The following is a 25,274-nucleotide window of genomic DNA, read 5'->3' on the forward strand; positions in this document are numbered from 1 at the left end:
GTGATGTGGTGGCAGTGGACAGGCACTTCACGCCGCTCTCCTTGGCAAACGAGAACTGGCACAAACCTGTGGTACAAAGTGCTGCGGGCCGCAAGGCGGTATGGGAGAGTAAGGTGCTACACGGGCGGTTCTACAAGGCCCTCACGGGACCCGATGTAGACCTGCTCGCGTCGGTGAACTGGTTACGATTCGGGGACCTCTTCGGAGAAACCGAGGGTTTTGCCTGTGCAATTGCGGACGAAGTTATGATGACGAACAACTATCGGAAATATATCCTGAAGGACGGTACTTGTCGGGCATGCCGCCGTCCCGGAGAGTCACTCAGGCATATCATTTCCGGTTGTTCTCATCTTGCTAACGGCGAGTACTTGCACAGACATAATCTCGTAGCCAGGATTATTCACCAGCAGCTTGCTCTTCTATACGGCCTTGTGGACTGCGAAGTACCGTACTACAAGTATTTACCTGTGGCAGTTCTCGAGAATGGTCGTGCCACGCTCTATTGGGATCGATCTATCATCACTGACAGGACTATTGTAGCCAATAAGCCTGACATTGTGATAATAGATCGATCGCAGCGCCGGGCCGTGCTCCTCGACATCACCATCCCCCATGATGAGAATCTCGTGAAAGCCGAGAAGGACAAGTCCAGTAAGTACCTAGACTTGGCTCACGAGATAACCGCCATGTGGGATGTTGATTCGACGATCATTGTCCCGATAGTCGTTTCAGCGAACGGTCTCATAGCGAAGAGTCTCGACCAACACCTTGAGAGACTCTCGCTAGGTGGTTGGATCAAGGGTCAGATGCAGAAGGCGGTTATCTTGGACACGGCGCGGATAGTCCGCCGGTTCCTCTCTCTGCGGCCCTGACCACCGGCAGCTTGGGCCTTGCCCCGCTGCCGGCGGTACCCTAGGTTAGGTTTTTTATAATGTGTTTATATATTTTTTGTAATGTTTTATAAGTGTTTTTGTATTTTACTTTTATATCCATATTATAAAAACCTAGCCTAAGATGAAAGATAAATAAAGAGAATAATAATAAAAAATAGATTTAAAATATAAAATAATTGCAAACCACGAAAAAAACCGCCTAAAGCATGATACTTTAATTTAAATGATCAACTTTTACAATTTTCCCAAATTTTCCGCTATTTCGACTTAAAACAATTTTTTTTAAACTAAAATACTGCGCAAATTTGAATAAAAAATCGGAAAGTGAACTAATAAACATACAATTACACAAATACATACAACACACTATGATACAATACATTATGATCTTATAACTGGTACATAAAAAAATTAACATCTATAAAATATAACTAATTAAAACTAAAAACGAATACTAAATAAAATGAAAATACGTCTAAGAAATTTGGCCCCCAACTATCAAAATAATGATACCGGAACAAATCGATTTCATCTAATTACGCATAAAACTGTATATTTTTGTTGTGTAGGCTGCATCCATCACTAAGCATTTAAGGGTTAAGTTAAAATGATACAAAATATAGATGGTAAACAAGGCTAATGAAATGTTTAAGGGACTCACGTTTTTTCTTGCTTTTTGTGCCGATGTCTTGCTGCGTGAAGCTTTGCGAGGATAAATCGGCTGCTGTAAAAAGCAAATTACCAATTAAATATGTAGATACAGGTGTTTTTATTAGAGTGACTACTTATAGGGTTTAAAGAGGGTAATCGTTTCTTTAGTAATCGAAACCTATCAAACGTCAAGGTATTATATTCAAATTATATTAGTTCTAAGTTCCTTTAGTCAAGCATTTATTTCGGTTCCATCCTCTGCAGCTACTTATTTGGACAGTTTCGTCCCATTATCTTAATAATCTTATTCGTATAAAATATAGTTTTAGTCTTAATATTCTGCAATTACCTAACACAATAAGAAAAAGCTTTAAGTACTTACCAGACATCTTTGATTCATTACAGCTATGTTTGTTGATTTCACGTACTGTTTTCCAATGGTACAACCATTTCAGTTCTTGTAAGATATTTGTTTAATAAATGTATTCTTATTGAAAAATTTTGTCATTTAAAAACATAACCTTTAATTTAAATGTCATACGCGCGGTTGACTTTTTAAAATTGTCATTTCATCAATTATATGACCAGTATTTATGAAGGTTTTATGACCTACTCTATAGAACTTCTATAAGTATTGCAAACTAGGCTGAATGCGTTTCTATAGAAGGAGCGTGTGAAGATGAAGAATGCATAAACGTTTTAGTTAATTAATGGTGGCTATTTGGCCAGCGTTTCTTACTAGCGGACAGAGTCGAGACAAGTATAATTGGTCTATGTTTTTAATTAAATATGGCTAATCTAAATTAAGATGCCACTTAAATATAGGGTGTTTAGGATGTGTCTACTAAAACTATTCCTTTACATAACTTTGTCCGCGCACCAATTCCGTGCATTCGAAGGTCGAGGAAGTGGGAGGGTGTGCGCCGCGCCCGTACTTACAAAAAAACACTACTCTGTCATGACGCACAACATTCCTAACATTCCTCAGCCGTGCACGGAATTCGCGCGCGGACAGTACCTATGGGTTTAAAGTAAAATATACTTTTTTGTGACGACGGCTGCTCCCTAAGTAAAGCTAGTATAGTAACTAACGCCCAAACATATGTAGTATTCCAAGCATTCGGACGAGTTCTGCATCGCTCAAATGTCAGCTAGTGCGAACTGCGTGAGGCTAGTGCTACTATTTAGTTTTGAATGTTGTATGAGACTTAAAAATATATGGGCGCTTAATACCATCCTGTTTCAAACGACTGCGGCTCAACTGGCCAGGGGTGTACTGTAATCGCTAGTCGAGAGCAGAAGAGGTGATCGCTCGACTCCACCAGTGTATGAACTCTCTGTTTACGCATTGCTTGATACGAATCTCAATGTCACGTTACACTTGGTTGCGTGAGAAACTGAATCGCCCGCGGTTGAGAAGGTTGTGAGAATAAGCGGCCAGTATGTGCGCACGCGCAAATGTCACCTGCGATCAGTATCGACACTGATCACGGGCACCATTACGGTTACGCAAATGGATCGGTAATAATGACGATGCAAGTGAAGGTCAATATTTGGTAGCTATGCTTCAATTCAACAAATGATCTTGTGAAGAATTAGGATTTTCTCACGACATTTTCGGTTTTTAAAAGAATCTAAATAGGTATCGGCAAGGGTGTGGAAGGATAGACTAAGAGAAAAATATGCTCTAAACTAAATAATTATACATCTTTATTTACCATTAGCATAGTTATGCTATATATATTCCTAATTAACCCTTTGGGAACCCAACCAGCCAATAAGGTTTTCAGGCGGCCTAGCCAAGATGACAATCGTACATCGACAAGTAAACGCCAAACGAAAAGAAAAAAAACCGGCCAAGTGCGAGTCGGATTCGCGCACGAAGGGTTCCATACCATTACGGAAGAAAAACAGCAAAAAATCACGTTTTTGTATGGGAGCCCCATTTAAATGTTTATATTATTCTGTTTTTAGTATTTGTTGTTATAGCGGCAACAGAAATACATCATCTGTCAAAATTTCAAGTGTCTAGCTATCACGGTTCATGAGATACAGCCTGGTGACAGACAGACAGACGGACAAACGGACCGACAGACGGACAGCGGAGTCTTAGTAATAGGGTCCCGTTTTTACCCTTTGTGTACGGAACCCTAAAAACATGTGTCGGGATGACACATCTGTGACGTGACTGTTTCCATAAGTTATTTGTGTTTCGATTGCGGTTTTCTATCAACGTTTGTCATCTTAGCTAGGCCCCTTAAAACTTAAAACTACTCATTCATTAAATTCAATTTTTACAACCTGGCCTAGCTGCTTTAGTACAAATAAACAATGATTTTCTTGTTGCCAGACTATCAAATAACACACAAAGTATATTTTAAGTGCAAACGCAGTAAAACCTGGACCTCATAAATTCAGATCTGTAAGATTCCTGCAATTTTTCGTAGATCTAAGCTCGTCCGCTGGAGGCCCATCTTGTTGCTTTCTTTATAACGTGAAGGCGGGGTGACAGGTACTCAGTATATAAGGACTCGTCACAAGATTTGCTCGCGTATTACTGTGTGACGCCTCTCTGTGTCTCCGAAATGAAGGTACGGAAGCCTTGGTCGGACCGATCGAATACAATGTGACTAGTGAATCACGGTGGCTGTTTAATTATGATCTGTTTAATCAGTGGTACTTTGGTGTGATATGAGATATGTCATGTCATGATATTGACAATGTGTTTTTATTAATCTTCTACATACGTTTATAAAGTAAAACAATTAAGTAGGTAATATAAAGATTGTTCACTAGGGCTCTATTCGATTTGTTTTAATGACAGTGTGTGACCTGGAGCTCATATGCTCGTTTTTAAAAGAAATCGTTACTAACGAATATTGCATTAATTAAGTCTAATTAATGTAAAAGAAACATCGCAGATGTTAATCTGTGACAATATTAAATAGGAACTCATATGTAAAATAACTTTATTGAAAACTGAAATAACAATTAACAGAAATAAATAACTAAACTATAAAACTTAAACTCAAATTAATTAGATTGCTTAACTTTGTTATGATATTAATTAATGATATTATCATAAAATTCGAACCACTCCTATTAACGTACTGATCCATAATATCTCACTATAAAATAAAATAAAATCACAATGTGTTAAAGTCAGTTTTTGCATGTATCTAGGTCCTAGGTCTAACGGTGATATGCGCGTTGCTGGGAGCGGCAGCGGCGGGCGCGGCGCTGCCGGTGACTTCAACCCTCTTCAAGACCATCATACCAGCTCAAACTAAATCCTTTGGATATTCTACTACGCAATACATCAATTCTGTAAGTAATCAATAAACTAAGGTTTTATTTCTAAGAAACCACTACTGATTGGTAATTCTACAATAAGGGATTAAAAGATATTATAAGATGGCAGTCACTTAATAGGTTGCCAAAGAAGAATACATAAGGAAAGCGCTTCGTAAAATGCGGAGGAGCCATTCAATAACCATTTAATTGAATATTTTAGTTTTTTCTTGATCTATTTATTATGCAAAAGTGTTACAACATATGTGATACTTACAGATATCTAGAAATCAAGGAAGTCGAGGTCGACTGTGCTTGACCTGGTTGTAAAGTAAACACTTGATATAAAGTAAATAATAATATTATTTTGAAATAATGATTAAATAAATACATATACATAGAGACAGGAATAAAGACGAATCTAATCTAATGATATGACATTGATTAAAATCGTTTAGGCTGTCTTCCAGTTATGATTGAATGCATGACCGGACATACAGGTCAAATAAAGAATCCTCTATTTTTATCTTTGCTGTAAAAAACACAAAATAAAAAGAGTAATTTAAATTGGACTATATTATATAGTTTTTTATGAAGAAGCCTAAACGAAATTCTGTATCTGTTGGACCGTGATCGGATTTTATAATTTTAACTATAAAACTCCCGTGAGACTCAAACATATTAGATTATTTTAAACCGGGTCACTCACGAAACATGTCGAGCTTTTCGACTTAATACGTGAGTGACCCGGTTTAAAATAATCTAATATGGATTTTCATAAATTTAGTTATTAGATATTTTGTATCAAATTCCTGTCTTTGTCAATATTTAGTTTTATTTTGTTTTGTCAACAGTTGCCGACCTCGTACCCGGTTGGATTAAGTCCGCAAATAACATACCAGTTGCCTCAATTTAGTTCTGTTGCTCCCCAATACACTCATTACGCGATCCCTGGTGGCTCAACGTACTTCTCTTCCTTTTCATCCTTTCCGTTTTACCCTGGAGTAGCCTCTATTGCTCCAGTTCCTTCCATTTCCACTGTAGTAGCAGCGCCCAGCTACCCGGGCCTGCAGCCCGTAGCTCCTGCTTTTCCAACGCAACCTGAGACGACTCCCATCTTTCCTACACAGCAACCAACACCCACAACCCCGGGTCAGCAGACCGGAGATTCTGACACAGCGATCGTAGATTCAGTAGATTTCCCAAACCAGAATCAACAAAAGGAGAATAAACCTTCCGCGCCCCAGTTTCCCCCTGCTAGCAGTTTTCCGAGCTACCCTCAAGGATCAGAACAACCTTCATTACCACAAATCCCTCAGGGATCAGAAGGACCTTCTTTCCCACAAAACCCACAGGGTTCTGAGCAGGGACCTTCATTCCCCCAAATCCCTCAATTCCCCCAAGGTTCTGAGCAGGGACCTTCATTCCCCCAAATCCCACAATTTCCTCAAGGTTCTGAACAGGGACCTTCATTTCCCCAAATACCTCAATTCCCTCAGGGATCTGGCCAGCCATCATTCCCCCAAATACCTCAATTCCCTCAGGGATCTGGCCAGCCATCATTCCCACAAATTCCGCAATTCCCTCAAGAGGGCTCTGAACAGGGACCTTCTTTTCCACAAATTCCTCAATTCCCACAAGGTGCCGCGCCAGGTTTTCCCCAATTCCCACCTTTCACCCCGTCACCAGCTCCTTCGCCTTCGCCGCCGGCTACTTTCCCTGGCGTTGACAACATAGACAAAGGCTTGAACGATGAAGACACGATATCCGTTGAATCCGCGTAAGTTTGAGGTACAATTATTTTGTATATAAAAAAGATTTTCACCAAAATACATTTCCTTATCATTTATATCCCCATATCTACAGAAATGGCATCATGTTTAACTCACACATTAATAAATAAATCATAAATCATTTATTCGTTGCAATAAATAGGTACCTTAAAATGGGGTGAGTAGGAGCAAAACTGACATTCAAACCTCGATAACATTTTATTTTTACATATGCAAACTGAATGGTGTATATAATAATTGTTCCGGACGTTTGTATTTTATTTTTTATTTTATTTTAACTCACTCTACTTACACAACTAACTCTCCCCGCGAACCCTACTCATCCCATTTTACGCTATTAAAGCCTTTACCCAATATTTGACATCTTCCTTCATTCATAACAAAATAAATATCCATGTCACCTCTCGTGTAGGCTTTCAGTTGTCGTACACATATGGCCTGATGCTATTTGCGTAAGAGTGATGATAGATTAAGCTCAAGTAAAGTGACCGAGCTCAAGTAAGTTAAATGTAGGCGTTTAACCATACCATACTTTTATTACGCATTGTAATAAAAAGGCGTGGGACGTTAAATGTCACTGCTGTATTATATTACGGTAAGCAGTTCCTTGAATTCACTATGAGAAAAATAACATGTATTAATGTCATCACGTAAAATGGTAATTAGACCCAGCATTGTCATGAAACACAAACAACGGTACCGTAGAATCAGGTAACTGTAGTCCTATAATCAACGAGACTTTTTGATTGGTACCCGTTACATTGATTTTTTGCTTACATATACTAATGTTTTTCGATATGAGATACTCATTATAATTTGAAAAATATTTACACATATTTTACTGGAACTTGAATTTGGCCCATAGTTGTAAGTTGTGGACTAAGGTTACCTGAGTTTATGGTATGCTTAGGTTATAGGTTAGGCTATACTTGGAGGATATAACCAACGGAGACGCCTTGTCTGTAATTTGCTGTACAAAAAACTCTGCCAATTTTTGCGGGGGAGGGGAACGTCAAATGTATATGTAACGTCAAAATAGCTATGTCAGATAAACGTCAGTCCATACATTGTGTATGAAGATTGGCCGACTATTTTCGGCAAAGGGGAACGCCTGTTAATGGCTACTCCGTTTGGTTATATCCTCTAAGTTTATATATTCCGATCGTGCTAATACATGGTTGTCTGTCTTTTAACTTTACAAGTATGGAGTTTTTATACAATGAAAGCGTTGTTATTGCTTTGGAGTTTACAATTATGAGAAAAAGGAACGACACATTTTATTATACTGACTTTCTATTTTAACTAACTATTTGCAACAAAATTGCGAAAAGATACTAAAGAGTGGCGGGGAGCCCATAGCTCCTACACTTACATGTATCAAAGAAAAAACATTTTTAATATTTTCCGTCATAAGTTTAGTGGGGGATTTGAAAGAGCTAAGTTATCATTCCAAAGTAATTTGTATTTTTTTACAACGAAAATAAAATATTTATAATATTTTTCAAATTACTTTGGAATGATAACTTAGCTCATTCAAAATTTTCAAATCCCCTACTAGACTTAGTAGGTAACTAAACTTAGAAATTTTGACCCACTTCAATTGGGCATTTTCATAGTGACTTAAAAAAAAAGTAAAATGCGTTTGAGTTAGCCTTGTTAATAACTTAGTTCTCTAGATATTTAGCGCTGTGAGGGTCGGACAGAGGCGGACAGATTCGTTCCATAGGGATTCCTTTTCAAGTTTTTGGTATGATACCTTAAAAACATAGGTTCATTTATTTTGACAGTGGAAAGTTCATCAACAGCGACCAACGATGGTCAAAAATGATTACATATGTAAAACGTTGCTGCTGTTATAAAATGATTTAACTGAGCACACTTTACTCGTATGTATGGCCTTAGTGGCGACTGGCGACTAACCAGCGGCGCCGGCGTGTTCGGCGACCAGCGTCGATCGTACAAGGAATTTGAATAGGGTGTGCTGCGGAGTGAGGGCATTCGCATATGTTTGCATTTGTTTAACGTAGACGCAGCGCTGACGCCCAAGTTGAGCGTCCATTCAGTTTGCACCCTTATTCACCACGCTCCCGGATTTCTCTCAAGGATCCATTCCTTCAAGTTGGCTCTAGTAGTGTTCTTGCCCGTGAGACCGAGTGTGAAGAAGAACACGTAGGGGAACCAGTCCGTGGTGAACTCGAGGGTCATGTTGTAGCCTCCTATGCCTGTTATCATGGGCTCGACCTGCCAAATGATAACAACGAATACCTAAACATTACTACGAAAATTAATGTACAGTCGCCATCAGATATATCGGAGCGGCCGAGCTGCTCAAAATATCTGAACACGCACTCTAACGCCTTGACAATAGAGGCGTGTTCAGATATTTGTGAGAACCTCGGGCGCTCCGATATATCTGATGGCGACTGTACAAATATTATTTCTTTTCTTCATAGTATATCAACTTTCATATTGAGTTTAACGACACTGGAGGATGGACTCGCCACCTTACAAGCCTTTAAAAGTTGGAAGGCAAATTTTTGATGATTTTCTATTGGAGACATACCTATACTGATTGAAACTGAAAGGAGATAAGGACGATCTGTGTAAAAAATTATTAAAAAATGTAAGCCCAAAATCTATATAAATAACCTACCTACAATCTTATACATATAATAGTTATTATAATTTATGTACCTGCCGGTTCGGGAACTGCATTCGGGCGCACAGGATTGTTGTCTCAACTCCTGCTGAAAGCTGCAGAACAAGACAATTTTAGTTTAGAAAATATGAATACAGTATATTACCATTACTTTTTCATATCTTCAATAACGGCTTCTAGACGGGCTATACTTTTACTGAAATGTATGGCTGCAACAGTGTGGCTGACAACATTGCCGGCATTAGCAGCCAGACGATGCAACATACGATAATATTTTAAGTATGGCCCGGCTATTATGGCCACACATTTTTGATATAGCCGATGCATTTTTAGGGCCGCGTATAAGTTGCCGGTATGATCACAAAGCAATCGAAAATACTGGAATGTTTCCCGGCTAGCTCTATTGGTATCTCGCTATGCGACATAAGTGCGTCCCTTTTTTGCACAACTTGAAGTTTTCTGGGAGTGACGCGTCTCAATTCAAGTCTATTGTTGGATAGATCACAGTGTAAAGAGAAAAGCACAGAGCCATAGTGTTGCAGATATATTGACGAGATATATATTTTCCAGCCATATGCTGAATTAAAATATTTTATTGTAATGCAGCATCTGGCCGGGATATTGGCAACAATGTTGTGGCCACATATTGCAGTAAAAATATAACCCGTCGACAGCTAGGCTTCTTTAACGATTCGCGATTGTTTTGGCAATATGGTCGCGACCATAAAGATGTGTGACCACACTTTAAATATGTGGCGATATATCCGGGCCATATTAAAAATATTGCCGGGTATTGCATGGTCTGGCCGCAAGTGCTGGCTGATGTTGCTGGCGACATTTTCGTGAAAATATGGCCCGTCTGGGGGCCCCATAAGCAACTCACAAGACACGTTGCTGCGTAGTTCACAAAACTGACAAACGATAAAAATAAACAAAGATTCACTAAAATGTGGTCCATACTTTTAACACTACATGTAGCTTGGCTGGCGGATCAGCGTGCACGGCAAACTTTTCCGAATAGAAGAAGTAAGCTTGGCGCTCCTGAACCCTCTTCGACTTGTAACAAAAATTGCCGTGCAGGTAGGTACGGGCTCGCCAACCGTGCTGCTGCTCTCTTCTTTTCCGGAGGTAGCCGCTTTTGTGCACGCTCAGACCTAAAATAATAAGAAAATATAGGTTCTTAGTTAACATATATTCAATGATTGGTTACAGGAAACCTGCGTAGGTGAACAAGATTTAAATGAAATAAAATGATAATAATTTTTTGAAACAACAATCTTAAAATTAACAGATATTAAAAACCTATATGACATAGTTTCGTAACTTGTTGTCTCAAAGAGTGTAGCACTCGGCATAGTGCAACTACTAACTAAACCTTAAATTTAGAAGTAAAATATGTTATAAGTTAACATGAGAATAATAAAAACACAATGCGAAGCAGGTACTTGAGAAGTTTGATGTGTGAGAAGTTGAAGTTTTAATTGGCTTTTAAATGAAAAAAAGTGAAGCAGCGTTTCATATTGGCGGAGGAATGTTATTCCTGCATCGCGTGGCAGCATAGATTGGTAGTAATATTTTATCATTAGAATATTTTTGCTCGCGCGATGAGCGGATAGGTTACCTAATAGGATAGAAGTGTAGGTATCTACAAAAAGCTTACGACAAGTACTCATCAGCAGCACAAATAAGTAGGTAATTATAATTAGACTAACCTGATCTTCCATCGACTAATTTAAAATTGCTTGGATACGGTTTCGGTATGACGTGCGCTGCTATAATATTTACAATCCAGGTAACGTAAGGGAACACGTCGATGTAGATGGGCGGGTCATCGTTAAGCCGCCGGCGCATGCCGCGGCGAGTGCAGGGTGCGTAGCCCGCGGAGAGGCCTATGAGTTCGAACTCGCCGTCGGGACTGTGCGAGGCGATGGGCGCGCCAGGCCGCACGCCGCACCCTGATGTGCATAGGACGTGCGTTGCGCCTTCGCTACCTAAATTCTATAACAAATTACCTAGTCCATATTATGAAAGCTTTTGATTTCAACAGATTTAATACACCAATATGAAAAGTTATCTCGGCTCCTACGGCTGGTTATATAGAGAGTATGTGTTATATAAAATAACAGTTTAGAGTCGGAGCACGCTAAGTTTTCACGCCAAGTGTTACGTCAAGTATGGCTCCCCTATTGGATAACAGACTTGTGACTGCTAATTCGGTGAAAACCTAGCCAAAAATTTGACCAGATTCAAACTTCATAAGTGGAGGCTTTTGTTTTGTGATGAGTTGATGACGATGATAACAGACCAAGTTTAGTATAGTAATACGCACTTAGGAAATTAATTAAATAACTTTATTTACCGCTTTCTTGCGATGTCGCCGACATTCTTTGTGTGTGTATAATTTCAAAGTTTTCTTTCCCATTCTCTCTTGGTCAAAGTCTCTCGGTACAGCTGTAAATTACATGTTTAATGTATGTATAGCCTTTTTAATTTTTAATAATACGTAGAGGTCATAAAATTATTTGATTATTTGTAAATTTTATTACTCACTGCTGATGTAATCGATTAAAATGACGATTTTGTTTCCGCGTTTTCTCTGACGTTCAGCGTATGATGGCAGGCAAATTGGGATAGTGTATTCTGTAAACAATATTTTAAATTTAACTACCTATTTACAACTATGCGTAATAAACCGGAATGTTTGAAATTAGAGGTTTTAACTTTAAAATATAAGCAGGACGTAGATTACCTGATTGCACAGGGCGGATGAGTTTACCGACGGCCATACTATTTCCGACACCAAATCTAAAAATAAATAATAAAAACATATATTTTTATGAGAAGATGTAGCTAGCTTTGAAAGTTGGCCTATAAAAGTCTGGGCAACTACAGGGCCAGCTTGTAGATTACTTAAGATTTCTATTGCATATTCAAGCAAATTACTTTGTAATTTAGGAGTCTTATGGAACTGCGGATCCCATTCTACTCGTATTTGAAGACCACCTCACCTCGAGAACTCCGGGTGTGCCGTGACTTCGCTGACCGGGACCTCAAGGTAGGCTCGCGGGCACTTCTCGCCCATCTTCAACTGCATCAGGGTCATCTGGCAGTCTTGCTCGTCGCGCTCGTAGTCGCCGAACACCACGTTACCTCTAAACATTCATTATATTTCATCATCATCATCATCATGTCAGCCGATAGACGTCCACTGCTGGACATAGGCCTCCCCCAAGGCTCGCCACTCCGACCGATCCTGTGCCGCTCGCAACCACCGAATTCCCGCGACTTTCACCAGGTCGTCGCTCCATCTCGTTGGAGGCCTACCGGCAGTTCGTCTTCCGGTACGCGGACGCCACTCCAGAACCTTCCGGCCCCACCGGCCATCAGTTCTGCGAGCAATGTGCCCCGCCCACTGCCACTTAAGGTTTGCAATTCTGCGAGCTATATCGGTGACCCTAGTTCTACTGCGGATATCATCATTTCTGACTCTATCACGCAGAGAAACCCCGAGCATAGCTCTCTCCATTGCCCTTTGCGTGACCTTGAGCCTTCTTATGAGGCCCATCGTTAGCGCCCACGTCTCAGATCCGTATGTCATCACTGGCAACACACACTGGTCAAAGACTTTTGACTTAAGACACTGCGGCAATTTGGACGAAAAGATACTGTGGAGCTTCCCGAACGCTGCCCAACCGAGTCGGATTCGACGAGTGACCTCTTTCTCGAAGTTGGACCTACCTAACTGGACTGTTTGTCCTAGGTATACATAATCGTCAACAACTTCGAGCGCAGAGCCTCCGATTAATACGGGAGTTGGCACAACATGGACGTTAGACATGATCTTCGTCTTGTCCATGTTCATTTTCAGACCAACTCGTTCAGATACTCTGCTGAGATCAGCGAGCATCGCACTGAGGTCCTCCATGGTCTCAGCCATGACTACGATATCATCGGCAAACCGAAGGTGAGTGATGTACTCGCCATTTACATTGATGCCTCGTCCTTTCCAGTCCAGAACCTTAAAGGCATCCTCCAATGCAGCGGTGAACAGCTTTGGGGAGATTACATCTCCTTGTCTGACTCCCCGCTGCAATGGAATAGGCTTCGAGCTCTGGCCCTGTAGTCGGACGGACATGGTGGCGTTTTCGTACAGACACTTCAGCACTTCGATATACCGGTAGTCGATTTGGCACCTTTGGAGAGACTGCAGCACAGCCCAAGTCTCGATCGAATCGAAGGCTTTCTCGTAGTCCACAAATGCAAGGCAAAGGGGGAGGTTATATTCCTCAGTCTTCTGTATAACCTGCCGCAACGCATGTATGTGGTCTACGGTACTATAGCCTTTACGGAAACCTGCTTGTTCGGGAGGCTGGAAGTCGTCAAACCTGCGTGCGAGACGGTTCGTGATGACTCTCGAAAACAGCTTGTAGACATGGCTCAGAAGTGAGATGGGTCTATAATTCTTCAGCAAGGTGTTATCACCTTTTTTGAAGAAGAGCACCACCACACTTCTGTTCCACGCTTGCGGCGTTTTTCCTTCGCGCATGACGGAACTAAACAGCGCACTCATTATATTTATTTCCCTGTAAATTGTAGGTAGGATAGTTAATTATTGTATTGTATTTATTGTATATATCTAAAGTATGTATCAGAATACGCGGAATACAAAATATAATTTCTTAGGAATAGTACTTACATGCTACCTTAATTGTGAGGCCATTACAATGACTTATTTCTATACTTATGTTATATGCAGGGGCCGTTTTATGAAAACGTAGTATTTTTGTCTTTATTTGTGGCTTACCATAGAGAAGGGTCCTTATGCTTCATGTGCAATAAGGACCTTTAAATCTGAATTTCTGTTGGAATTTCAGATGGAAAGGACCTTATTGCACTTGATGAATAAGGACCCTTCTGTGATGGAAAGCCACATTTGTTAAAAAGAGAATTTAGCCAGTACTATTTATAATAAGTTACGTTCATGAAACATGCCTCAAGTGTGTACCTTTTATATGTGTAGGTACTACTTAGTTACAAACTTACATTTTGTAGTTCTTTGGCAAGCGCAAAAAGTCTGCCGCGGTACCCAGGACGAATTGCCGATGCACCATCACGACCCGAGGCGCCTTGCTTGGGTTTAATAAGCCCGTCATTACTGCCAACAAACAATGTTTGAATCGTACGATATAGTCGTTATCTCTGAAAATCTGATGGATGACAGTAATGGACACTGTTTGCACGGTAACGATCCCAGAGAACACATTTTAGAAAAAGGTCACTTCCGTGGACTATGTAAAAGTTAGCGATTTGGATATATATGTATATCACGTAATTCTTATTTGAGACTCAAATACTGAAAATAAGTATCTAGCCTGTAAGGGTGCAGCTTAAAAATTAGCTTTTGATTCTCTGATTCTGATGACTTTGCCATAGGAAAGACGCGATGAAGCATACAATAAAATGTGTATGACATTTGAGTTTTATAATCTTACCGTGAACGTATTGTAGGTAAGCTAGCCACGTAAAAGTATTTTCTTTCAGAATACCGTCGGGTGGCTTCATCGTAAAGTCATCTTGACAAATAGATAAGTCCCGTATCATGCAAATGGATTTGTTCACTTTTACTGAAACAGGAAAATATGCACTAATAAAATATTCAGATGTCGCCAAGCAAAACTGAGTTTTACTAAGAAAGTATTTAACTAAGTATATTCAGTTTCATATAATATTCATGTTCATTCATATTAAATTATTTATTGCAGATAACAAATGATCCATATTATATTAAAATTATTAAAACTACACACACAGAAATAACAATAAATAGGGACATTTAAAATTATTAAAATATTAAAATAAAAATTTCAGCCTTACACAAATAAAAAGGTACATTTTAAAATTAGATACAATCACAAAATAAAAAGTTAAAATTCAGTATGCAAGTTATTCTACCTTAATATTGTAGGTACTTACTTAAAATGATTAAAAATGTGTAGATATGGAACTCCATTTGGCTCCAAGACAAGTTACACAATAAAGAGGTAATCCTTTTCTAACTGCAAAGGCAGGAAAGAATTCATCTGTTTGTGATGTTACTGTGTTATGACACTTGAGACTGCGTCATAATGGGACTGTTACTTCGCGAAGAATGAAAAACAACTGTTCACTAGTTTTGCTGTCTTTGATTCTGGAATTCATAATTTATGCATACCTATTCAGAAAGATTATGGACGTGCATATAGTTTTCTATGAGCACATAGATAACTGTATGAATAATTAATTACACAAACATAATTAAAACACTGCTGAACATTCGTAATTATTTATATTTACTAATTTGTGAAAACATGTTCTGCTGTTTTAACAACAGTTTTGCGCCCCGTTTTGTTTAGTAAAGCACTGGAAACTACTTGTTATTAATAGAGTGATTATTTTCGATGTTTAAAATATTAACTACATATGTATTTGCGGCGTTTGGGGTGGAAACCCTGGGGCCGTGGTGACCTAGCGCGCGTCGCGGATCAGCATTGCCATCTAGCGGGGCAATGCGGCCAGTCTTCTGGGCACCCTACCGAGCGACTACGACTTAGGCCAAATTTTTTAACCGATTTAGATGAAATCTACGTCTACATCTTTGATTTAGTACAAAACTTGACTTAGAACCTAAACTTAAACATTTATTAACCATACGCTGCGTCTTACGTAAGTGAACAACTCGCGAACGCGAAGCAAAGCGGCGCGGCGCGGCGCCGCGGGCCCACGTCTTTCGCGTTCGCAACGAGGTCGCCCACGTAGGACACTTCTATAGGTTCGTTCGCATCGCTTCGCTTTGCGTTCGCGTGTTGTTCGCCTACGTAGTACGCTGCATCAGACGTCGCCGACGACGCTGAAACCTGACCAACCCGACATGTCAGACGATGTTGTTGTTTTGCTTTGTTTGTAGGTAAGTAATGCAATAACATCATAATTACTCATTTATTTCCTTAGTCATAAGATGAAAATGTAATGTATACAAAACGATACCAACTATAAATATCAAGAGCTAGCAAAATGTTGTTTCATAATTAGCTTTATTGTAGCACACGCATGACGTTATAGTCATTAGTTTCTAATATCCTGTAATATCTTTAGTTTCATAGTGTTTAACAAGACTGGGAGAAGTAATTCTAATCTATGTTATAAAAGGCTTTATTAGGTTATGTGCTAATTACTTACTGGATTTAAAGCTCTTTAATAAGGACGAAATATACAATGCACCTATTCCTTCTTCTAAGCTTTGGTTAGCAATAATAGTTGTATATTTATAAATATTATAAATTATATTGAATTGCAAAAAAAAAACTTCGATAAAACATAATATATGAATTGTAAACCAAATGTTTATTTATTTTGATAACCATTATAAAGTTTTTACATTTTAAATTACAGACCGAAAATAATTTATATTGTATAAATTTTTTTATTTAAATTTTTAGCCCCTGTGTGCCTTTGTTGGCAGTACTTTACTTCATTTAGTGATTGGAAATTATCTGCAACCCCTGCGGAAGGTGAGAAAACCGATGATTGGATAATTGAGTTTTTTAGGGTTCCGTAGTAAACTACCCTTACCCTTATAGTTTCGCCATGTCCGTCTGTATGTCTGTCCGTCTATCCGGAGATTTTTAACAAGATTTTTTTACTCAATTATGTTAAGAGTTGCGTATTTTCGACTGTTACTTACTGTTTATTTTTATTTTGTTTTCAGAATATTTACACAGTGAATACTTCTTTGGAAACTGTTTTAAATCTCAAGGTGCAGTTTTCTACACACATACATCTTTTAATCATTTACAACTTTTGGGAAAGTTAATATTACGTGTAAGTAAAGTTTTAACTAAGGCACGAGTAGGTAGATGTAAGCTGAGACAATAATACTTATGTTTTATTTTTATAATCTCTCGAAAACTTTTAATTACTTTTAGGGCATAAATAGGTAACAATGCCTAACCTCGAATAGATTGACTCATTGTCACAATAACTATTGTTTTATTTTCGAAAATGTATAGCGAGGATATCGAAACACATGCTATTTGCTTACAAATACATAAGTAGGTTATATTTGCTCTATTATTTTAGGCTTGGATACCTGTTCCTCGGATTCCTACGTGCATCATACTCAGAGCCACTTCTAGCCTAGATGATCTGTTTCGATACACTTCGTATAATTTTCAAGTAAGTGAAGTAATTATTTTTTACCACAGTAAGTATTCACTTTTCAAACCTATTTAGATTTCATTTCATATTTGAAAGTATTATAAATAAATCACATTTCAATAAATCCAATATCAATACCAAACGACGGAACTTCTTGATTCTCTTTAGTTTATTTTGGCTTTCAAAAATCATAGCAATAAAATTGACAATCTGATCTTTATAATTTGGTATTAAAACAATCGATTGCATATTCATTCCGATTGATTAAAATTATAATTTAATGTGTTTAAAATGCGAAAGTTTTTAATTGTTTGCTTATTTACGTTTCCAGGTGTGCGTCCCTCGCATCACCTACTGCCACTCACATACTCGATACAAATACCACTTCTTGGAGTGGTACATCCCTAAAAACTTTACGGGAGGAATGGACTGGGATGTGTACTTTTTTGGACCCCGTAGTATGCAGTGGTAGCAAATTATGAATGATCAAAAGTAAATTCAATTAAAATTGAGCTCATTTCTAGAATATCTATACCTAAATAATAAATACTGACAATAATTAGTTTCAGTTTGTGTCTCCATTAAATTGTAGTCAATTCTCCTAAAGCCCCAGTTATATTTTGCTATTCGTAATCGCAAACCAAAACACCCAGTTTTTCCGAAGAGGTCCCCGAATCGTTGCCAGTTCACCGACGCGGGCACGCGGGCAGGTCTACATCGGGTCCCGTGAGGGGCTGAGGGCCTTGTTGAACCGCCCGTGTAGCTGCTAATCCTTCCATACCGCCTTGCGATCCTTGGTGCTTAGTACTACAGGTTTGTGCCAGTTCTCGTTTGCCAAGCTGAGCTGCGTGAGGCCCCTGTCTGCTGCCACCACATCACGGTGCATCTCACACTCGTTGTTGAGGAAATAATTCCTGAGATTACACCGATGTACACCGTACATCTCACGGTTGTAGAGATTTTTGGCGTTTAGAAAGCCGCGACCTCCACACTTCCGTGCGATGTACAATCTCCTAACCTATGGACGCCTGCAACTCCAGAGGTGTTACATGCGCGTTGCCGACCCTAACACCCCGCACCCTCGTTGTGCTCTGGCAGCCTTACTCACCGGCAGGAAGGTCCTTCCCCAGTTGGGGTCTGCTCTAGGTCTGGAATAACATCCGCTGTGCTGTGCCCTACCACACAACGCGATTTGACATTCACATTGCCCCTACCTCTCTTTACCTATGTTTTGTCTCTGGCAGAATACCGTGAAAATTAGTTTTAACTAGTAAAACGCATTAATCCTATTCAAACTAGTTTAATATTGTTAGTGAAAACTAGTTATCACCAAGGCACTTTGTGAAAACTAGTTTTGACGGAAAACTCAGTTAAAACTAATAGTTTCGACTAGTGATGACGCGTTTTCACCAGGGTATTCATCATCATCGTCGTTATCATGTTAGTCAGCCGATAGACGTCCACTGCTGGACATAGGCCTCCCCCAAGGCTCGCCACTCCATCTTGTTGGAGGCCTGCCGGCAGCTCGGCGTACTAGGGCGTTACGGAAAACTAATTTTTACTAGAGAAAACGCGTCTCCACTTTAAACGCGTACTAACTACCTATACTGTATAGGTATACATATATGGTAGGAAAAGTGTTATAGTATGGAATAGAGTATTAGGTAGGGACTAAGCGTCTACGTGCTTTCGAAATCATGTAACATTTAACGGTTTTTACTGGTTATGATTTAGTTTCTATGTTCTATATAGTATTTTTGTTAGTTTAGATACAGAGTTAGAAATAAATACAACATAGTATAAGTGGTGGGCAATTTTTATTGGGTTATTAATAAACATTATTATTTTTGTCGTATTCAGAATAGGTACCGTAAATACCACCTAAATAATAATAAATAAACTTCCAATTATGGTCCAAAATAATTCAAATATTGTTGTTCAGGTGTCATATAGTTTATTTGAATGAATTTCGTAGTTCTAAGGCTAATTAATTACAAAAGTACCGTTAAACCAGTAAGGTTTGTTTCGATACTCCATCCGCAGTAGTTTTTATACAACAATAAGATATCTTTTAATTACAACATAAGAAAGTTCATAACATGCTCAATTTAATTAATCTATTATTTAAATTACAACAAACTGACACCGTTGCACTGAGCGCAAATATTTTTTTTCCTTATCCTATGTTCTGCCGATTGGCCGCTCGGCGGACCGGTCCTGCGCTCGCTTGAGTACAGGCAAGTACAGGATGCTCCAATTATGTTTGAATGAGATTTTTATTATCTTATTACTCATAGTTAATAATCCTACCAAATATTTCAACTTTTGCAGTGTGTTCAAATTTTTTAATATTATTATATAATAATGTAAATGCGAAATTAACTCTGTCTGTCACAGTCTAATTGTTCAAAATTAAGAGTCATATCTCTTTTTGTCGAGTTATTAGATAATGTTAGGTACTTTTGACGCGTAGTCTGAACCTCTACTTTTGATGCTGCTTGTACTGGACTATAGATAGTTGGTTTCACGGTTCTCTTACTAGATCATTTACATCATTATAGGGTGATAATACTCAAAAACGAATGTCGCTGGCATATAAAACTGGGCCATGAAATAGAACTCATGAATGAGTATCCTGCCCACCGTGCGCATCATCAAGTATATCACCGATCCCTGACAGTAGTGGAAGGGTATTCGCGTCCTTTTGAACTGGTACTTGGCTGGAACATAAACCTTGACCACAACACACTGCAAACTGAATTTCATCGAGTTCGTTGTGTCTAGAACCTGAAAAGGTATTTTATGAACGTTTTAGGATAAAAATATGATTTGATCTGTAGGTAAAGTGAGTTTTGATATTCCTAAATTACCTAAAGCTAAGAGTTTGAATGATTCACGGTTAGTTTCTGAGATATAGACCGTGATTACCTTTTGTAATTTGTTTTGTTGTTTTTGCGTCGAAATGTCGGGAGCTCAAAAACAATACAAAAGGTGTGATTACCTTTTGTATTGTTTGAGAGCTAGGTCTATATCCCGGTCAATATAAGTCTACCTAAATCTAGTTGTGGTATAAAACCGTGTTTTAGGGTACCGTACCCCAAGGGTAAAAACGGGACCCTATTACTAAGACTCCACTGTCCGTCTGTATGTCTGTCACCAGGCTGTATCTCATGAACCGTGACTAGACAGTCGAAAATTTTCGTAGATGTATTTCTGTTGCCGCTATAACGACAAACACTAAAAAGTCCGGAACGCTCGGTGAGCGAGTCCAACTCGCACATTACCGGTTTTTAGTTTTTTTATAATAATTATGCTTGTTTTTTTATTATTATAGCCTATCAGTTTTAATATACATTTTTTATTAGGATTTTTTGATTAGCACGAATGAGAAATAAAAAAATTGCCGCTCGGTCTTATTGTCAAATGTTCGTAACACGACTGATACGACTGAGTGGTTACTACAATATGGCAAGAGGTGCGGGATGTAAAATAACTACTCTTAACCTTGATTTTAACCTCCATCCGATCTTAACCGGGTAAGTTATTATTCAAGTAAACCGCCACCATTGTGTCATTACACAGGCACCAGTGTAACCTATCATTTAAATTATTGCCAGTGGGAGAAATTGTTTTCAATGAAATACCGCAACTTGGCGCATGATCATAAAATATTACTGGTCAGGCTTTTTATAAGGAATTTAAAGGAAATGAGTTTAATTTAACATACATAAATCCATTGCGTCTCAGCCACATAGCGGTGAGGTATTGAGTAGTTGGAGGTTCGGAACAGATTCGCCCGGTTAGTCACATCACTCTTGCACCAACCAAACTTGTAGATGGTATGTAAGCTATCTGTGGGTAAGTTACAAATTTAAATTCCAAACACATTATGCTTACTTACTTACAATTTAGGTTGAATCTTCAGCAAAATGGAACTGAATTCCAATGGGGTTGGCCGGTCGAATTATTTTACAGATGGCGCCTATAGGTTTTCCTGTCAATTCCTAGAATTGTGTTATATTCTTGTTTTTTTTTTTTATGGGCTAGATCTAGCACTTAAGGTCAAATCTCATGCCGGGGCCACACTAACGGGACACGGCCGCAACCCCAGTGTGGCCATATGAAAAATGTCGAATTAACGCGATAATTAAAGCGTTTCTCGTTAGTGTGGCCCCAGAATCATAGAATATAACATAATTAGAGACAGGGACCTATGCTGGCCCGATCTATGCAAACCTTTGACAGTTGTCAACCCCATTGTAGGTACCATGCTTGTGAAAAAATAAAAACTTTTGAGTTAGACCAAGACACGTGTGCAAGGATTTTAATAGCACACGCAGTGCAAGTGTTAGTTGAAATGTTAAGCTTCTATGAAATTGTGACGTATAAATAACACTTGCACTGCGTGTGCTATCAAAATCGTTGCAGACTTATCTTGGTCTGACTCTAAATTTTTTATTTATAACGTTATTTCAACATAGCTCCATGTCGCGTTGAGTTTAGCCATCGTACTTCGAGGCAGGAGTTCTTCAAAGTCCTCGTACTCCGTATCTTCGACTACGCCCTCGTCTTCTGCGCGCAGCGCATATGAAGCTTTATGGGCTGGTATAACTCGCCAACCATAACATGGGGCTGAAAAATAATCGAATAAAAAAAAAATATTAGCGGGACATCTTACACAGATCAACCTAGCTCCAAACTAAACAAAGCTTGTATGGGTGCTAGGCGACGATATACACACTTATATAGATAAATACATACTTATATACATAGAAAGCACTCATGACTCAAGAACAAATATTTGTGTTCATCACATAAATAAATGCCCTTACCGGGATTCGAACCCAGGACTATCGGCTTCACAGGCAGGGTCACCCACTAGGCCAGGCTACTCGTCGTCGGATGAAAAAGTAAATAAAGTACCATATCCAATAAATAAGTACCTATTAATTATTATGACATAAAAATATATCTTACCTATAAATATATATAACAAAAATGGCAAAAAGAAAATAAATGTTAGACAATGCATTTTTCCCAACATCATTTCTAACTGGAATTAAAGTTTTAAATATGTGGCGTATTGTACGTCTTTCCGTGCTTAATGCACGCTTAACGCTGTACCTTTACTTACTTTCAACCAACTGATTTTCTGAATACAAGAAAAATTTACTGTTTACAAATTATGCTTACTGAGTAATTGAGTTGAATGTTTGATAAAATTGTGAAAAGTCATTGTTTTCACTCGTAAACAGCATTCCAACGGATTCAGCCTCGGCTGTCGAATTCCCAACTGTTTAACACACAAGTTTACTAATCTTTTGGTGCCGGAGTTTTTTTAGTACCATTATTAAGCGCCTGTAAAGGTAATAAATATTGCTTATGATCAACTGTATTCCTGAACACGTATAGTCAATCATTTTGATTGCTGAAATAAAACCTTAAGTTGACGAGAGATTAGAATTGACTATAGAAAAGTTATTCCCACCAAAAACATTTCAAGTAAAATGTTGCCAAGACGAAACCATAAAGCTCGCACTGTCAAAAAGTTATCAGATCTTTTGTAGAGCCAAGCTTCTAACTCTACAGGCCCTAACTTCACACTCTACACCTTAGTCAAAATATGTGGCTTGGCCGTTTCGCTACCGTCACATGGGCGTAAGGCGAAAAACTTCACTATAAATTATTGTATGTAACAAAACGGCCTAGCCACATATTTTAAATAACGTGTAGAGTTTTTTTAAGTTAGGGTCTGTAGAGTTAGAAGTTTGGCTCTACAAAAGATCTGATAACTTCTTGACAGTGCGAGCCTTATGATTTCGTCTTGGCAATATTTTACATGAAATGTTTTTGGTGGGATCTCACTTCTTTTTGTAAGTTGCTTATGACAATCTTCCATCTCCTTATTTAAAGGGTTGGGGGTAATTTACCATTCAAAATCCCGAAATTTCGTATCTGGAGGCATCTTTTATACAATCTGCTTTTTACTGATTCCCCTTACAAACTTCAACCCCCTTTTCCCCCTAACGCCCTTTTCCACCCCTTTTTCACCCTTATAGGATGATTTTGGAGTTGAAAACTAATATTCTATATCATTCCCCACAACAAAAACTATCTACATACCAAATTTTAACTAAATCGGTACAGCGGTTATTGATTCCCTATACAAAATTCCACCCCCCTTTTCACCCCCTTCGTCGAACGTGGTTCGCGGTAGGCTCTCAGATCTTTGATTTCGGTTCGTGAATAACCGATAAATATTAAATTAATTTTAGATTCAAAATAAACAATTAATAAAATCTACTCGCTACATGATAGGAAATAAATCAAATAAACAATACATAAAATCTACTTACTACTAATCAACTACTAATCTACTCAAACATTAAAAAAATGACATTGACATATCGCCGACCTGACGCAACGCCATTTTGGTATTTTTGGTTTACGTATTCGGCATTCGTTACTTTACTCGTATAGTGATCGGATGTATTCAGTGCGTTTTCTCTCATCTTCATCAACAAATATAAGTACCTCCCAATAGTTTATTTTTGGTTAGTACCGGTTGTAGCACATTACTATTTATAAGACGTAAAAAACTAGCAGCACATGAAATGTCATTTTAGTCTACGGAATAAAAAACAGACTTTAAGGGTCCTAGTTGACTATGGTAACCTAAAAATGAAAACTTCAGACGGATTCGTACAAGTTTGTGCACGAGGGCGGTTGACGTTGCCACACGTTGCTGAAGTTTACGCAAACAAATGATGAACAGAATTTGGGCGTAATACGAGGTCCTGGAAGCAGCCTGGTGGTCTCGAACTGCCTACCAGTTACGTTACCATCAGTGCAGTTGGGTATGTCGAAGTTTCGAAGTCCCACTATTGTCATTGTGCCAAGTTGCGGTAAATTTCCTAAATGTTCTCAGAAATGTATGGAAAAATCATGGAATATTTATATTTACATAGAAAATATGTTTTTAAATAAAATAAAATAATATTTCACAACTTTGGAAACTTTCCAGTGGTTCAATAATAAAATGTACACAGTTACGGCAGTTACATTGAATCCACAGCAGAATTTTTCAAAAAGCAAACATTTTAATTTGACGGTTACGATATATTAAATAACGTCTTTATGAGATTAAATGTAAGTATATTAGTCATATTACTTTAAAAAAAGATTGTTTTATTTAATAATACATTACACACAGTGATATATAAACTCAAAAATCTTAATCTAAATTGAACCAACACCTAATTAGTTAAATTAGACAATGCAATTAGAAACACACACAAAAGACGATTAGTAAAACTCGCCTCGAGCGTTTGCATCTGGAACGCAAAGGAGCCCACGTTAAACGGCGATGGACAACCTCTGCATCAGAAACAACCCGGAGCGAGGGTCATGACCACTAAGCTCTCCCGCAAGCGTCTGCCCACTTCCCCAATAAATGCTCTTACATATAACAATACAAAACCTAACATATATGCGGCTATAGGTAAATAAATTTATCGGTAACCAAATACTACTATGCAAAATTGCACCAGATGCATTAAACTAAGATAGTTATATCTTCATAGAGACTAGAGACTACTACATAGTTTAAATTTGTCGGAAAACTTATGTCCTAAATACTTAACGAACCTAGCGTATCTAGGTAACAAATCAAATATTTTTTATGAAATATTTTGATTTGTGTTATTTAAGTAGTAACACTACTATATATAAATTAAAAACTGAAATAGATATCATACTGACCACTAGACCGCCCGGGCCCGGCCTGGTGGTCTA

At 38.4% G+C, this 25,274-nt stretch overlaps 5 protein-coding genes across 9 annotated transcripts in view; 2 read left to right on the forward strand and 3 right to left on the reverse strand.

Moving 5' to 3' along the window:
- Positions 1-2,076, reverse strand: part of LOC134755750 (cytosolic carboxypeptidase 1-like) — a 136,938-nt gene extending 134,862 nt beyond the window's left edge. For all 5 annotated transcript variants that reach the window (XM_063692312.1, XM_063692313.1, XM_063692314.1 and 2 more), the window contains exons 1-2: positions 1,927-2,076; positions 1,555-1,617 (exon numbers count right to left, since the gene is read on the reverse strand). In XM_063692312.1, coding sequence (XP_063548382.1) covers positions 1,555-1,617; positions 1,927-1,933 — 70 coding nt within the window. In that variant the 5' untranslated portion in view covers positions 1,934-2,076. The remainder of the gene's footprint in view (positions 1-1,554; positions 1,618-1,926) is intronic.
- A 2,053-nt stretch (positions 2,077-4,129) lies between these two features.
- LOC134756200 (proline-rich proteoglycan 2-like) lies at positions 4,130-6,651 on the forward strand. The gene is made up of 3 exons (XM_063693029.1): positions 4,130-4,135; positions 4,728-4,871; positions 5,690-6,651. Exons 1-3 carry the CDS (start codon positions 4,130-4,132, stop codon positions 6,617-6,619), a joined length of 1,080 nt encoding a protein of 359 aa, XP_063549099.1. The 3' UTR covers positions 6,620-6,651.
- Positions 6,652-8,698: 2,047 nt separating this feature from the next.
- On the reverse strand, positions 8,699-15,527 carry LOC134756270 (uncharacterized). Its single transcript, XM_063693098.1, has 11 exons — positions 15,261-15,527; positions 14,780-14,911; positions 14,331-14,442; positions 12,296-12,439; positions 12,037-12,092; positions 11,838-11,927; positions 11,647-11,738; positions 11,000-11,285; positions 10,248-10,441; positions 9,323-9,382; positions 8,699-8,869 (listed from the first exon to the last, which is right to left on the reverse strand). Exons 1-11 carry the CDS (start codon positions 15,295-15,297, stop codon positions 8,705-8,707), a joined length of 1,368 nt encoding a protein of 455 aa, XP_063549168.1. The 5' UTR covers positions 15,298-15,527; the 3' UTR covers positions 8,699-8,704.
- Positions 15,528-16,194: 667 nt separating this feature from the next.
- On the forward strand, positions 16,195-17,959 carry LOC134756201 (uncharacterized). Its single transcript, XM_063693030.1, has 5 exons — positions 16,195-16,222; positions 16,763-16,834; positions 17,032-17,144; positions 17,403-17,498; positions 17,812-17,959. The coding sequence occupies exons 1-5, from the start codon at positions 16,195-16,197 to the stop codon at positions 17,950-17,952; spliced, it is 450 nt and encodes a 149-aa protein (XP_063549100.1). The 3' UTR covers positions 17,953-17,959.
- Positions 17,960-20,011: 2,052 nt separating this feature from the next.
- On the reverse strand, positions 20,012-24,371 carry LOC134756203 (uncharacterized). Its single transcript, XM_063693031.1, has 4 exons — positions 24,323-24,371; positions 21,993-22,112; positions 21,208-21,332; positions 20,012-20,267 (listed from the first exon to the last, which is right to left on the reverse strand). Exons 1-4 carry the CDS (start codon positions 24,369-24,371, stop codon positions 20,028-20,030), a joined length of 534 nt encoding a protein of 177 aa, XP_063549101.1. The 3' UTR covers positions 20,012-20,027.
- Positions 24,372-25,274: the final 903 nt, after the last annotated feature.

This window comes from Cydia strobilella, chromosome 3 (genome assembly GCF_947568885.1).
Source record: "Cydia strobilella chromosome 3, ilCydStro3.1, whole genome shotgun sequence".
Lineage (NCBI taxonomy): Eukaryota > Metazoa > Arthropoda > Insecta > Lepidoptera > Tortricidae > Cydia > Cydia strobilella.

What these genes read in the sequence shown, in the direction of transcription:
- LOC134756200 (XM_063693029.1), top strand. An exon ending in CTACGCAATACATCAATTCT is followed by an intron (nt 4,872 to 5,689) that starts GTAAGTAATCAA and finishes TTTTGTCAACAG; the next exon opens with TTGCCGACCTCGTACCCGGT.
- LOC134756270 (XM_063693098.1), bottom strand. Translation starts at nt 15,297, where the DNA reads ATGGAGTTCCATATCTACACATTTTTAATCATTTTAA. An exon ending in TTGCCAAAGAACTACAAAAT is followed by an intron (nt 12,440 to 14,330) that starts GTAAGTTTGTAA and finishes ATGAATGTTTAG; the next exon opens with AGGTAACGTGGTGTTCGGCG. An exon ending in GCACACCCGGAGTTCTCGAG is followed by an intron (nt 12,093 to 12,295) that starts GTGAGGTGGTCT and finishes ATTTATTTTTAG; the next exon opens with ATTTGGTGTCGGAAATAGTA.
- LOC134756201 (XM_063693030.1), top strand. Translation starts at nt 16,195, where the DNA reads ATGTCAGACGATGTTGTTGTTTTGCTTT. An exon ending in TGGGAAAGTTAATATTACGT is followed by an intron (nt 17,145 to 17,402) that starts GTAAGTAAAGTT and finishes CTATTATTTTAG; the next exon opens with GCTTGGATACCTGTTCCTCG. An exon ending in ACACTTCGTATAATTTTCAA is followed by an intron (nt 17,499 to 17,811) that starts GTAAGTGAAGTA and finishes TTACGTTTCCAG; the next exon opens with GTGTGCGTCCCTCGCATCAC.
- LOC134756203 (XM_063693031.1), bottom strand. Translation starts at nt 24,371, where the DNA reads ATGACAATAGTGGGACTTCGAAACTTCGACATACCCAACTGCACTGAT. An exon ending in TGAAGAACTCCTGCCTCGAA is followed by an intron (nt 21,333 to 21,992) that starts GTACGATGGCTA and finishes ACTTACCCACAG; the next exon opens with ATAGCTTACATACCATCTAC. An exon ending in CTGAGACGCAATGGATTTAT is followed by an intron (nt 20,268 to 21,207) that starts GTATGTTAAATT and finishes ATACCTTTTCAG; the next exon opens with GTTCTAGACACAACGAACTC.